General features: G+C 42.1%; 1 protein-coding gene across 1 annotated transcript in view; it reads right to left on the bottom strand.

Annotated features, from left to right (window-relative positions):
- TMEM87B (transmembrane protein 87B) overlaps nucleotides 1-12436 on the bottom strand; it is a 57262-nt gene that overhangs the window by 15571 nt on the left and 29255 nt on the right. Inside the window, exons 5-10 of the mRNA XM_044289692.1 lie at nucleotides 7978-8013; nucleotides 7180-7203; nucleotides 4933-5029; nucleotides 3530-3591; nucleotides 3043-3226; nucleotides 2862-2961 (exon numbers count right to left, since the gene is read on the bottom strand). Coding sequence (XP_044145627.1) covers nucleotides 2862-2961; nucleotides 3043-3226; nucleotides 3530-3591; nucleotides 4933-5029; nucleotides 7180-7203; nucleotides 7978-8013 — 503 coding nt within the window. The remainder of the gene's footprint in view (nucleotides 1-2861; nucleotides 2962-3042; nucleotides 3227-3529; nucleotides 3592-4932; nucleotides 5030-7179; nucleotides 7204-7977; nucleotides 8014-12436) is intronic.

Genomic DNA, 12436 nt, shown 5'->3' with positions numbered 1-12436 from the left:
ATGGTTTACAGCCAAACAAAACTCAATATTTATTACCCAGATTCTGTGGTTTACAGAAACACTCCACATGTGGTCATTAACTGCTGTATGGGCACACGGCAGGGCTCAGAAGAAAAGGAACTCCACATAGTTTTTAGATGCCATGTCCCATTTGAAGCCCCCCTGATGCACCCTTAAAGTAGAAACTCCCAAGAAGTGACCCCATTTTGGAAACTAGGGGATAAGGTGCCAGTTTTATTGGTACTATTTTTGGGTACATATAATTTTTTGATTATTCATTATAACACTTTATGGGACAAGGTGACCAAAAAAATTGGTTGTTTTAGCACAGTTTTTATTTATTTATTTTTACAGCGTTCACCTGAGGGGTTCGGTCAAGTGACATTTTTATGTTGCAGATAGTTACGGATGTGGCGATACCTAATATGTATACTTTTTCTTATTTATTTAAGTTTTACACAATAATAGCATTTTTGAAACAAAAAAAATATATGTTTTAATGTGTCCATGTTCTGAGAGCTATAGTTTTTTTCATTTTTTAAAGATTTTCTTATGTAGCGGCTCATTTTTTGGAGGATGAGGTGACTGTTTTATTGGTACCATTTTGTGGGACATGTGCCTTTTTGATCACTTGGTGTTGCACTTTTTGGGATGTAAGGTGATAAAAATGGCTTTTTTTGACAGTTATTTTATTTTTATTTTTTAATGGTGTTAATTTAACTGGGTCGATCATGTGATATATTTATACAGCCGACCGTCACGGACGCGGCAATACCAAATATGTCTATTTTATTTTTGACTTTTTTTTTTATTCCTTACTTTAACACTTTATTTTATTTTTTTTAACACTTTATTTTACACTTTTCGTCCCCCATAAGGTCATACAAGACCTCTGGGGGACATTTTCTTAACTTTTTTTTTTTCACTATTGATTTCTCCTGTAACTGGTGCTGACATAGTAGCCCCAGTTACAGGAGAAATAAACCGCCCCAGAGAGGCTGTACAGCGCAATACAGCGCTGTACAGCCTCAGTGCAGGGCTGATCGAGGTCTCTGAAAGACCTCACACAGCTCCTGCACTCTCTGGTCCTGGCAATCACATGACCGCCAGGCCGGAACAGGAACTGGAACATCCAGAAATAGAGAACCACCGCCTGGACATTTTTAGTCTATGGGAGGTGGTTAACCACTGCTGAACTGCTGGAAACCGATTTAGATTTTTAGCCCAAAATGAGTAGAATGCAATAATTTAAAAAAATACTCAGAGGTGTCCATAGCCGTTATGTTCCCTCTCGTATTTAACACGTAACCATGCTCTTCCATTTCACCTTAAGGTTACAGTATTGTCACTCTTGGGTTGTGCAGTATCATAATACTGAAGACCTGTCCTCAGGATAGGTTAACAATATCAGATTAATGAGGGTCCGATTCCAGGCACTCCCTCTGATCAGCTGTTTGAAGAGGCTGCAGCGCTCGTGCTGAGTCTTCTTCAGTGTTTGGCTGCACACCATCTAGCTCATAGTGGCAGCGCTGTGTCGTTTCACCTTCCTCTCCAATTCAAGTGAACAGGAGAAGCAGCTGTCTTATACCGTGACACCACTAAAAGCTGAATACTGCCCAGACAGATTATTGAGAACTATTCAAAATTGTACATGGAGAGTCGGAATTCAACTAAGGCTATTTTCACAATAACGTTTTGGCTTTCCATTTGTGAGATTCGTTCAGGGCTCTCACAAGCGGTCCAAAACGGATCAGTTTTGCCCTAATGCATTCTGAATGGATAAGGATCTAGTTTGCCTCCGTTCTGTCCCATTCCGCTTTGGAGGTTGACACTAAAACGTTGCTTGCAGCTTTTTGGTGTCCGTCTGACAAAACTGAGCCAAACGGATCCGTCCTGACACACAATGTAAGTCAATGGGGACGGATCCATTTTCACTGACACAATCTGGCACAATAGAAAAAGGATCCGTCCTCCATTGACTTTCAATGGTGTTCAAGACAGATCCGTCTTGGCTATGTTTCCGATAATACAAACGGATCCGTTCTGAACGGATGCAGATGGTTGCATTATCTGAATGGGTCCGTCTGTGAAGATCCATGAAGGATCCGCACCAAACGCGAGTGTGAAAGTAGCCTAATTTAGAGCACACTGACAGCCAACAGTTGACAAATACAGGAATGACATTTGATCATTGCCCTCACCGATCATTTATGGTAGGTGTTATTATTATTTGCCACCAACAGTTTGTTGCTCCACTGAAATTGGGGAATTGTGGAACTCAAAATAATGGTCTGGTTGCCACTGGTCTGCAGAGCCAAATTCAAGATTCTACCATAGGTGAAGGCATCCTGAATCCACATGAAGAAGCTTTTATCTCGGGTAAAAAACACCTCTAACATCAATCTGTGACGATTAAAGGGGCTTTCCAAGACTTTATAACTGATGGCCTATCGGTAGCAGTATCTGATTGGTGGGGGTCTGACAGCCGGGACCCCCGCCAATTAGCCGTTTGAGAAGGCAGTGGCATCCACACAATTTTATTTCTAAGTTAGAGCAAAATTAAGGATCTAGCTGCAAGATCTTACTTGGGCCAGCTACATGCTGCTTTGCACCCAGAGGAAACCTTTGAAAGTACCCCAAGCCCAGCAATGTTGTGCTGCTTGGAGACATGTCAATGCTCAGTCCAATCCTGCACCGCGGTCCATGCAGAAAGTTTACAGGCAGGGACCAAAAGTCCGGTGAAGACAGACCAGGAGCCACGGAGCAATGGGAAGCAGATGAGTATAGTTCTCTTCACAGGCCTTCAAAGTTATAGCTGTAAGAGGCCTCAATAAATGAAAAGAAATAAAAAAGTCACTTACTTTATGATACCATATCCCAAGCTGACAATGGTCACTAATAACCGAGCCAGGGTTCTTTTAATAGCAGAAACCAACTCTGCAAATACCAGCAGACCAGGAGCTACAAGAGAAAAAGAGAGAAGCCAGAATGATGCCATATATTAAAATGCACAATGACCAGGCTTAAAAAAACATAACTTACAAGACACTCCGGTGCTGTTCATATTTTGATATTCAGCATAAAACACTGCTTTTTCCAGCATTCCTAAGAAAATAACTGCTGCGATCCAAAACTGGATCCTTAACAAATCCTTCCAATAGCAGGCAGACCAGATGAACCACATTAGTCCAAAGACGATGTACATAATGCACATCACCATGTAGAACTGCAAAGACAAAAAGCGTTTATGTCATTACATTCTGACATGAACATGGCTGACCACAGAAAGTGCCCATAGGATAGATGAAAATGTATGAAGATCCCCACTAATCACTCAACGGGGGTCCCAAACCCCATTTCAGAGGACTTTGAATAGGGTGGTAGTCAGGCTTGTGCCCTGCCCCTCCATTTAAAAGTTATGAGACTGACAAATATATATCTACAATAGAGTGAATGATATTGTGTAGAACTGGTCTGATGCTTTTTTTAATTTATTTTTTATTAACGTATAAAACGGTTATTTACTTACTATCATCAATGGCCATTCTGAAGCAGAGATATACCCATAAGGGCTTTCCATGGAGGTAGACACTGTCCAGAAGGAAATAGAAGACATTGCATAATCACATTTTATTAATGTGTGGTTGTCCCACAACTTGTGATTTTCAGGTCACATTGCATTTGATAAGTCTGTCCCTCTGTTATCATCGCAGATATAGAGTTTAAAGGAGTTTTCCAGGAAGTAAATATAGGCGACATATCCTGAGGATAGTTCATCAATATCTGATCAGTGTGGTCCGACTCCAGGCCAGCCCATCAGCTGTTTAAATTGGCCACAACACTCGTTTGACATCATACTATACCAAGCACAGTGTCATACATTGTATAGCAGCTGTGGTTGGTAATGCAGCTAAATCCCATTCACTTAAAAGAGGCTGAGATATACAAAGGCCACGTGACCAAAGGGTGTAACGTCTTAGGCAGAGGCTGCATTGCTAACCCGAGTGCCATGGACCTTCCAGCAACTGATCAGTGGGACTGCTTGAAGTCAGACTCCCAGCACCCCTGTCGATCAGCTGTCTGCAACTGCGCTGTCTTCGATATTTACCTGCACACAGTCTAGCTTGTACTGGTGGTGCAGTATAGTTACACCTTCCTCTCCATTCAAGTAAGGCCTCATGCACACGGCCGTTGTTTTGGTCCGCATCCGAGCCGCAGTTTTGGTGGCTCGGATGCGGACCCAGTCACTTGAATATGGCAGTAAAAGATGCGGACAGCACTCCGTGTGCTGTCCGCATCCGTTGCTCCGTACCGTGGTCCGCAAAAAAAATATTACCTGTCCTATTCTTGTACAATGCTTTGCGGACAAGAATAGACAGTTATATTAAAGGCCGCCCGTGCCGTTCTGCAAATTGCGGAACGCACACGGACGCCATCCGTGTTTTGCGGGTCCGGTCATGTGCATGTAGCCTAACTCGAAGAAGAAACTGTAATTACACCGCAACACCACCACAAGCCAGATGGCATGCAGGTAAACATCGCACAAGCAGATTTCTGAAGAGACCAAGGTGATCGTGGGGGTGTTGGGTGTCAGACCCCTGCCGATAGGATAGTGATGACCTACCCCCAGGATAGGTTATGAATATCTGGTGTCTTGGATAACCCCACAAATACCTAAAAGAACACTAAACTGCATAAATAGAATATTCCATCCAATAACACAAAACTAAGAATATTGCAGCAGTGTGTGGTGTACAGATATGACAAGCATCAAATGGGTTGCTTTTATTGATTGGTCTAATGAACAGTGGGACCCCCGAAGAAATGTCTTCAGTACTGTCACATACAAATATATACTGAAAAAAAGACCCTTTAAATTGGTATCCCCACGTCCCATGGAGCACTGATAGAACATAAGATATCCAATATCACCTGTTAAACTCCATTTCGAGTCCTTTGGAACTGAAGACAAACGGACTGCAAAAGCATAGGGTCCAGCTTGCTGGGTTTGTGCCACAACATCCAGTAGCTGAACACAAAAGGTATGAAAGGGTTAATAAAGCATCAGGGATCCCCCAACATTAAACTGAAGCGCTCACTTCCATTCGCTTTAAACATTTGGATTCTGGTCATTGCCCATGCTTGTGTTTGATTATAACCCCGATCTCTAGCACCTCCGCTCTCTCCTCTTCTTTAGTTGGTAGGCAATTCTGGCATAGGGGAGAGTGGAGGATCTGGTGATCGGCTTTATAATCGGGCAATGGCACAGGAAAAGGGCAATCCACTGTAGAAATACCTGATGCACAGCAGTATACAGGCTGAGCAGGGCTGTTCCTCTAGCCTATACAGGACCCATTGTCAGTGTTGAATACGGATTTTCCCAAGCAGCGATCAGATACTGTCAAGCACAGGAGGTTCAGGAGGAATTGTACCCCCCCAAAAAAAGAGTATATTGGAAAAAAATTATAAATTCCCCTGCCCTACACAGTTATTTAAAATAAAAACAATAAATGGCAGTTAGCCTCTAAAAATTGGCAAGGAGAAGCGGGAGCCGCCCACGCTCGTGGTGCTATAAGCGTTAAATGGCCAGGAACTCTGTGGTCTATGATCTCGGCAGTTGATGCTGGACAATGACTGTCAAAACGTGCCAAAAGGGTCTGTGTAGTGCCATGCTGCTGCTGACCAGCCCACTTTTGAACGGTACAGGAGGGTGCGATTACACTGCGGAGGCGCTACAATCTAGACGGCATGGGGTAAGAGGATGCAGCTCTCACATGAACATCTGATCAGCGGGTGTGCCAGGAGTCTGATCCTTGCCAATCTAAAACTGATGACTGCACATTTACAGCAGTGTATGGGAAGGGCGTGTAAAAGGGCGTCCCAGCAAAGAACACTTTATATAAAAGAGGTCTCGTGACAAGAACGGGGGTCTACACGTCCCCATGTGAATGGAGCCGGACTCCACATGGGTGACCGCTCCATGGGAATGGAAGGAGATAACGCTGGTGTCTCTCTGACAATCCCACAGAAGTGAATAGAGAGGCGTCAGACTACTGCAGACTTAGGGAACCCCGATTCTTGTCATCACTGTGGCTCCAAGTGTTTGGGACCCCAGCGACCAGCCACTTATTCCCTACCCTGACTGCAGCTTCAACAAAGGCAAACTTAAACATAATAGAGAAAGAAAAATATTAACCGAAATGTATAAAATCCCCTGGTGCACAAAACCTCAGGTTGTACTTAAAACAAGTATTTTGCAATAAAAATCTGGCAAGCACTAATAATAAATCTGCTGTGTTTTTCCTCTTAGAACTTACAACTGTACAGGGAGCTTAAAAAAGCATCTAAGGCCCTGAATATACCACATACGTGGCTTCTGTGGGAGGTACAATGGAGGCCTGTGATGAATGACATACAGTGGCATCTGTCACCCCAAGACATACAGTATACGGCGCGGTATGAATTTTTGTGGTGGTCCTCTGTATAGGTAAGAGCAGATACTGTTCCCTATATAGCTAAAAAGAAAAAGGGTATGACGACACATACTAGTTTGACGGAGGCAAAAAGTACATTTCTATTGGCCTCTCTATGGTGAATTGATACGTTAAAGACGACCTGTAACACCCCCCCCCCCCCCCACATGTCAGTTTTAGTAACTACTTACATTCCTCATGTAATAACAAATCTTGTGACTACGTTGTATCACTTGTTCATTATTCCTGCTAGAATTTATGAATGCATTGTCGTTTGAAATGAAGGTCCAGATGGGCGTTACCAGTTGTAGGCGTGTCCCTGCACAGTCTGATGCTTAAGGCACTGATTGGATAGTACTAGACTGTGCAGGGACAACCCACCAACTGGTAACACCCAGCTGAACCTTCACTACAAACAGGTGGTCATTTATTAATGACTACTAGCAGGAATAATGAAGGAATGTCACATTACTAAAAGTGACAAGTCACAAGTTACAGGTCCTCTTTAACATATCCCCGGAGCATTCATTAAACGTCGTACACAAACATTGTGTGCCTAAAACACAAGAAATTTTGCGCAAAGCATGTGCTCCACTTTAATGCTGCAAGTTCACCATAATTCGGGGGGATTCTGCTTAATAAATCTCCCCCGATGTTCATAGTTTCATGCACTTCTGTATATGCAAAGTTATGGAAATCATCTCACCTTTGAATTGGAAAAGCCAGGGTTCTGAAAAACAAGGGAAAAAGCCTTTACTGCTAAAAGCTACCAACTCACATAATATATATCATGCATGTCTCTAAGGATTACAGGGATACCAAATGTATACCGTTTTTAAAATGCTTTGGTACTCTTTGTTTGAGAGGTAAAGCAACAGCATTCTCCGTGTTGGATAAGTACTTATTTTTTATATATATATAGTTCTTAAGGTCTTATTGTACTGAGCAATTTTTGGGCCAATTACTGGGAAAAATCATTCATAATGCTTTTTCTTGATAATTGGTTCTGTATGACGATGGCACTGATCAGTCAATAAACAAGAAAACTTGTTGAAAGTGCGATAGTCAATCCTTCCTCTTGAATATACTTTGTATCAGCCTGTGTAATAAGCCAATGCAAACTAGCGCATTTATTGTCCAAACATCGGGCAGTGGAAAAGTCCCCTGAAGGAGTATTCTCAGCTAGACAGCCCTGCTACTTTAGAGGCTGCTGAACATGCAAGTCCGCCTGCACTCAGCTCATGAGGCGTACGTGCACACTGCTATACGACCTGAACAGCAGGTGGCACCATACTAAGTAAATGTCACAACACTTGGATCATGTCTGTAATGGCACGTAAATTGAAAAGAATGTTCTTCTTTATTGTCTATACAAGGAACATGATATTTAATGGCGGGACTACCCTTTAAACTATAAATAATATTAACTATATGTATATTTGGTCCTTGTTAGAACACATACTGGGAGTAACAATACAACACACAAGCAAATATATACTCATACCTGATTCGCAACGTTCTCAGCGTGTGCCAACTTTTTCTGTAAAGACCAAAAAAATATAAAAAAAATACAAGTAAATAAGTATTTTAAGTGACCTGTAAGAATGGGATCACTCTTTCCCGTCTATTGGGAGGGGGGGGGAAGGCATTGGACTGGCAGGTTAGAGGGCTGCTTTGACCTAGTATAGAAGGGCTTGCTCTAGTGACTCACCCCCCCCTCCCCCACCCGGTCTACAGCCACTTTTAATTTCATGAAAATATTGTTAATAAAGCCATGGAGAAAGGCATATGTTAACCCCTTCCCGACCGCAATCTGTATAATCTGTATATATACGTGATAGCTGCACATACCCCGTGCAGCTACCACGTATATATACGTTCTGGCAGCTCTTTAATCCAAGCGCTGCAAAGCGCTTGGATTAAAGCTTCTGCCCCTGCCCTGTATGCTGTCACGGACAGCATACAGTGCAGTAATGCCAGCAAGGGACCAATCAGAGTGGTCCCTTGCCGGCAATCGATCCGATTGGTTAGTCTGTGCAGACTAACCAATCGGATCGCGGCAGTGTTAAAATGCCGGTTTCAGGCTCTGATCTGCGCTCTGCAGATCAGAGCCTGAAAGCAGTGTCCACGCAGCCCCCCCCATCTGTGCAGCGCCCCCCCACCCCCACCCTGTGCGTGCAGACACTTAACAACCCCCCCCCCCCCCGATCTGTGCTTGCCCATCTGTGCCCCCTCCGTCTATTCCCAGTGCTGCGGCGCTGCCCCCTCCTTGAGTCCGCCCCCTGCTGCTGTGACATACCTCCCTCCCCCCCCCCCTTCCAGCGCTGACCCCCGTCTGCCCCCCTGCTGTTTGATGGCGGCGGCTCCATTCCTGAGCCGCCGCCATCATCAGAGTGTCAGCCCTATGCTGACACTCTGCTGTAAATTCTGTAACCCCATAGATGCCACGGCAACGGCATCCATGGGGTTAAAAGAGGGAGGGGGCTCCCTCTCTCCACCATCGGGGCTGCTGCGCTGCGATGGCAGCCCCGATGGTTGCCCTGGCAACCGGACGCTTTGCAAAAGCGTCCGCTGTTGCCACCTACAGGGCATCTGAATGTATTACACTTTGCAATGCAAGAGCAATAGTACAGCCATCAGCCCCACTGGATCTTCATGATAATAAAGATTTATTTCATAAAAATAAAATGTGAAAAAAAATTAAAAAGTAAAAATAAATAAATAAAAATGTAAAATTAAAAAAAAATTGCCTTTTCCTATAAAAAATTAAAAATTAAAAAACTACACATATTAGGTATCACCTCGTCCGTAACGACCGTCTCTATAAAGATATCACATGATAGACCCCGTCCGATAAACACCATAAAAAAAATTTAAAAAAAAAAAAGCCATTTTTGTCACCGTACATCACAAAAAGTGCAACAGCAAGCGATCAAAAAGGCGTATGACCCCCAACATAGTACCAATCAAACCGTCACCTCGTCCCGCAAAAAATGATACCCTATTTAAGACAATCGCCCAAAAAATAAAAAAAGCTATGGCTCTCAGACTATAGAGACACTAAAACATCACTTTTTTGGTTTCAGAAATGCTATTATTGTGTAAAACTTAAATAAATAAGAAAAAGTATACATATTAGGTATTGCCACGACCGTAACGATCTTCTCTATAAAACTATCACATGACCTAACTCCTCAGATGAACGCTGTAAAAATAAATAAATGAAAACTGTTCCAAAACATCAAATTTTTGGGTCACCTTGCCCCATAAAGTGTAATAATGAATGATCAAAAAATCCTATGTACCCAAAAATGGTACCAATATAAACCTCCACACTTTCTGCAAAAAACGAGCCTCTGCACAAGACGATCGGCAGAAAAAAAAAAAACATATGGCGTTCAGAAAACCAATCCAGCACAATCTGCCTTCCAAAAACTGTATGGCATTCCTTTCCTTCTGCGCCCTGCCGTGTGCCCGTACAGCAGTTTACGACCACATGTGGGGTGTTTATGTAAACCGCGGAATCAGGGTAATAAATATTGAGTTTTGTTTGGCTGTTAACCCTCAATGTGTTGAAGAAACAAAAAATTGAAAATGGAAAATCTGCCAAAAATGTGAAATTTAGAAATTTAATCTCCATTTTCCTTTAATTCTTGTGGAACGCCTAAAGGGTTAACAAAGTTTGTAAAATCAGTTTTGAGTAACTTGAGGGGTGTAGTTTCTACAATGGGGTCATTTATGGGGGGTTTCCACTATGTAAGCCCCACAAAGTGACTTCAGACCTGAACTGGTCCTTAAAAAGTGGGTTTTGGAAATTTTCTTAAAAATTGTAAGAATTGCTTCTAAACTTCTAAGCCTTCTAACGTCCTAAAATAATACAATGACATTTCAAAAATGATGCCAACATAAAGTAGACATATGGGGAATGTTAAGTAATAAATATTTTATTAGGTATGACTTTCTGTTTTAGAAGCAGAGAAATAGAAATTTGGAAAATTGTGAATTTTTCCCAATTTTTGGTAAATTTGGGATTTTTTCATAAATAAAGGTGAAATATATTGACTCAAATATATGACTATCATGAAGTACAATGTGTCAAGAGAAAACAATCTCAGAATGGCATGGATAAGTAAAAGTGTTCCAAAGCTATTACCACATAAAGTGACGCATGTCAGATTTGCAAATTTTGACCTGGACACTGGGGCATCAATGACCCTTGGTCATGAAAGGGTTAACAACCGCCCACCATCTGACAGCAGAATACCTAGTCTGCAGTGACATTTTTTGGCGTTGCTGCAGTAAAGCTCCTACTCCTGTAACCTAGCGAGAGAAGGTCGGGTGCCAAGCTGTTAGAAACAGCAAGGAACCCAGAGAAGAAGACAGGGGCCTTTCCTTCTTTTCTCCAGTCTCAGTGAGTGGCATGTAGTGAAGAGAGGAAGGGGTTATGCTGCTCCTGGCATAACAGAGCTCTTAGGTCTCAGACCCAAATCAGTCCTGCCAGTCAGAAGTTCTACCACAGAGGTCTGGTTCCCCCTCGTTACTGGAGCTCCTATGGATGCCCGTAACACCCATAAGTAAATTAAAATACAAATAATTCATGTGAGACTATAAATATTAGGTATCAAAATTACCTACACAAAATTAATTTCATGGGTGTCAGTTTGCAAATTTAAAGAATAAACACCTACTGTAGAATTTTAAAATTAAAAAAAAATATTTTTGTAAATGAAAAATAGAAAAAAATATAGAAAAGACTATAAACAAATATATATGTCTCATGAAAAAAAAATTATTATTTTGGTAGCCCAACAAATAAAGCACCACGTGCACTAAACTGCCAAAAATAAAGGGTCTGGTCATTAAAGAGGACTGGTCACCTCTCCTGACACATCTGATTGAGGAATTAATTGCATTCCCCATGCAAAAAGGCTAGGTCTACACAACGACATTTGTCGCGCGACAATTTTTATAGTGGCAGTCTATGGTGTCGCACTGCAACATGCTGTGACTGCGACGCGACAGTCGCAAAAAAAGCCATCTGGAATGGATTTTCTGCGACTGTCGCAGTATGTTGCAGTGCGACACCATAGACTGCCATTATAAAAATTGTCGCGCAACATAATGTCGCGCGACAAATGTCGTTGTGTAGACGTAGCCTAACAGAGTTGTATGAAAAGATGCTCCAGAGTTGTTATTACATGGGGAATGCAAGTAGCTACTAAAACAGACATGTCAGGGGCAGGTCCTCTCTTTAAGGCCTTTTCAGGCCTGGTCATTAGGGGGTTAAGTTCTGCCATGTCTTTTCTCTATGTTCAATGGCAACTGAGCTGTAGACCTGAGTAATCTGAGACTGACCGCCAGAGACCTGCTACCTCATAAATATGTGATACTGAAGTGTATCGCCTGTCAGGCAGCAGTAAAGCCACGCCATCCACAGCTTTCCCTGCAGAAATAACCAGATATAAAGGACAACTTTAGTGGCCTGAGGAAGGGGGTCCAGGTTCAGCGGTGCGGTTTTAATGTTGATAAAATACATAAAAGTGACTGGGTAAAAAAAAAAAAAAAAAAATATATAATAATAATAATAATAATAATAATAATATATATATATATATATATATATATATATATATATATATATATATAAAAATAATAATAGCATCATTAAAGTGTACCTATCATTCCACAAATTTACCTCTACACCTTTTTTCTCTACGCTTAGCCTTTTTTCCTATTCGTTTCCAAAGCATGCATTGCAAACACCTTTTTTTGGACATGTCTCATTTCTTAGTTTCCGTTACACCATCTATAAAACATCTACGTTTCTGCTCTAAGGGGGCCGGACTGTAGCGCAGCCGTTGCCCATACGCAGCGCTCTTCTGACATTGCTCTCACTTCCAATAATTCTCTGCTGCAATGCATCGGGAGCACGCCTATCATCAGGATCATAGTGAACTTCCCGC

This window comes from Bufo gargarizans, chromosome 4 (genome assembly GCF_014858855.1).
Source record: "Bufo gargarizans isolate SCDJY-AF-19 chromosome 4, ASM1485885v1, whole genome shotgun sequence".
NCBI classification, from domain to species: domain Eukaryota; kingdom Metazoa; phylum Chordata; class Amphibia; order Anura; family Bufonidae; genus Bufo; species Bufo gargarizans.
This window is presented reverse-complemented; position numbering and strand designations above follow the sequence as displayed.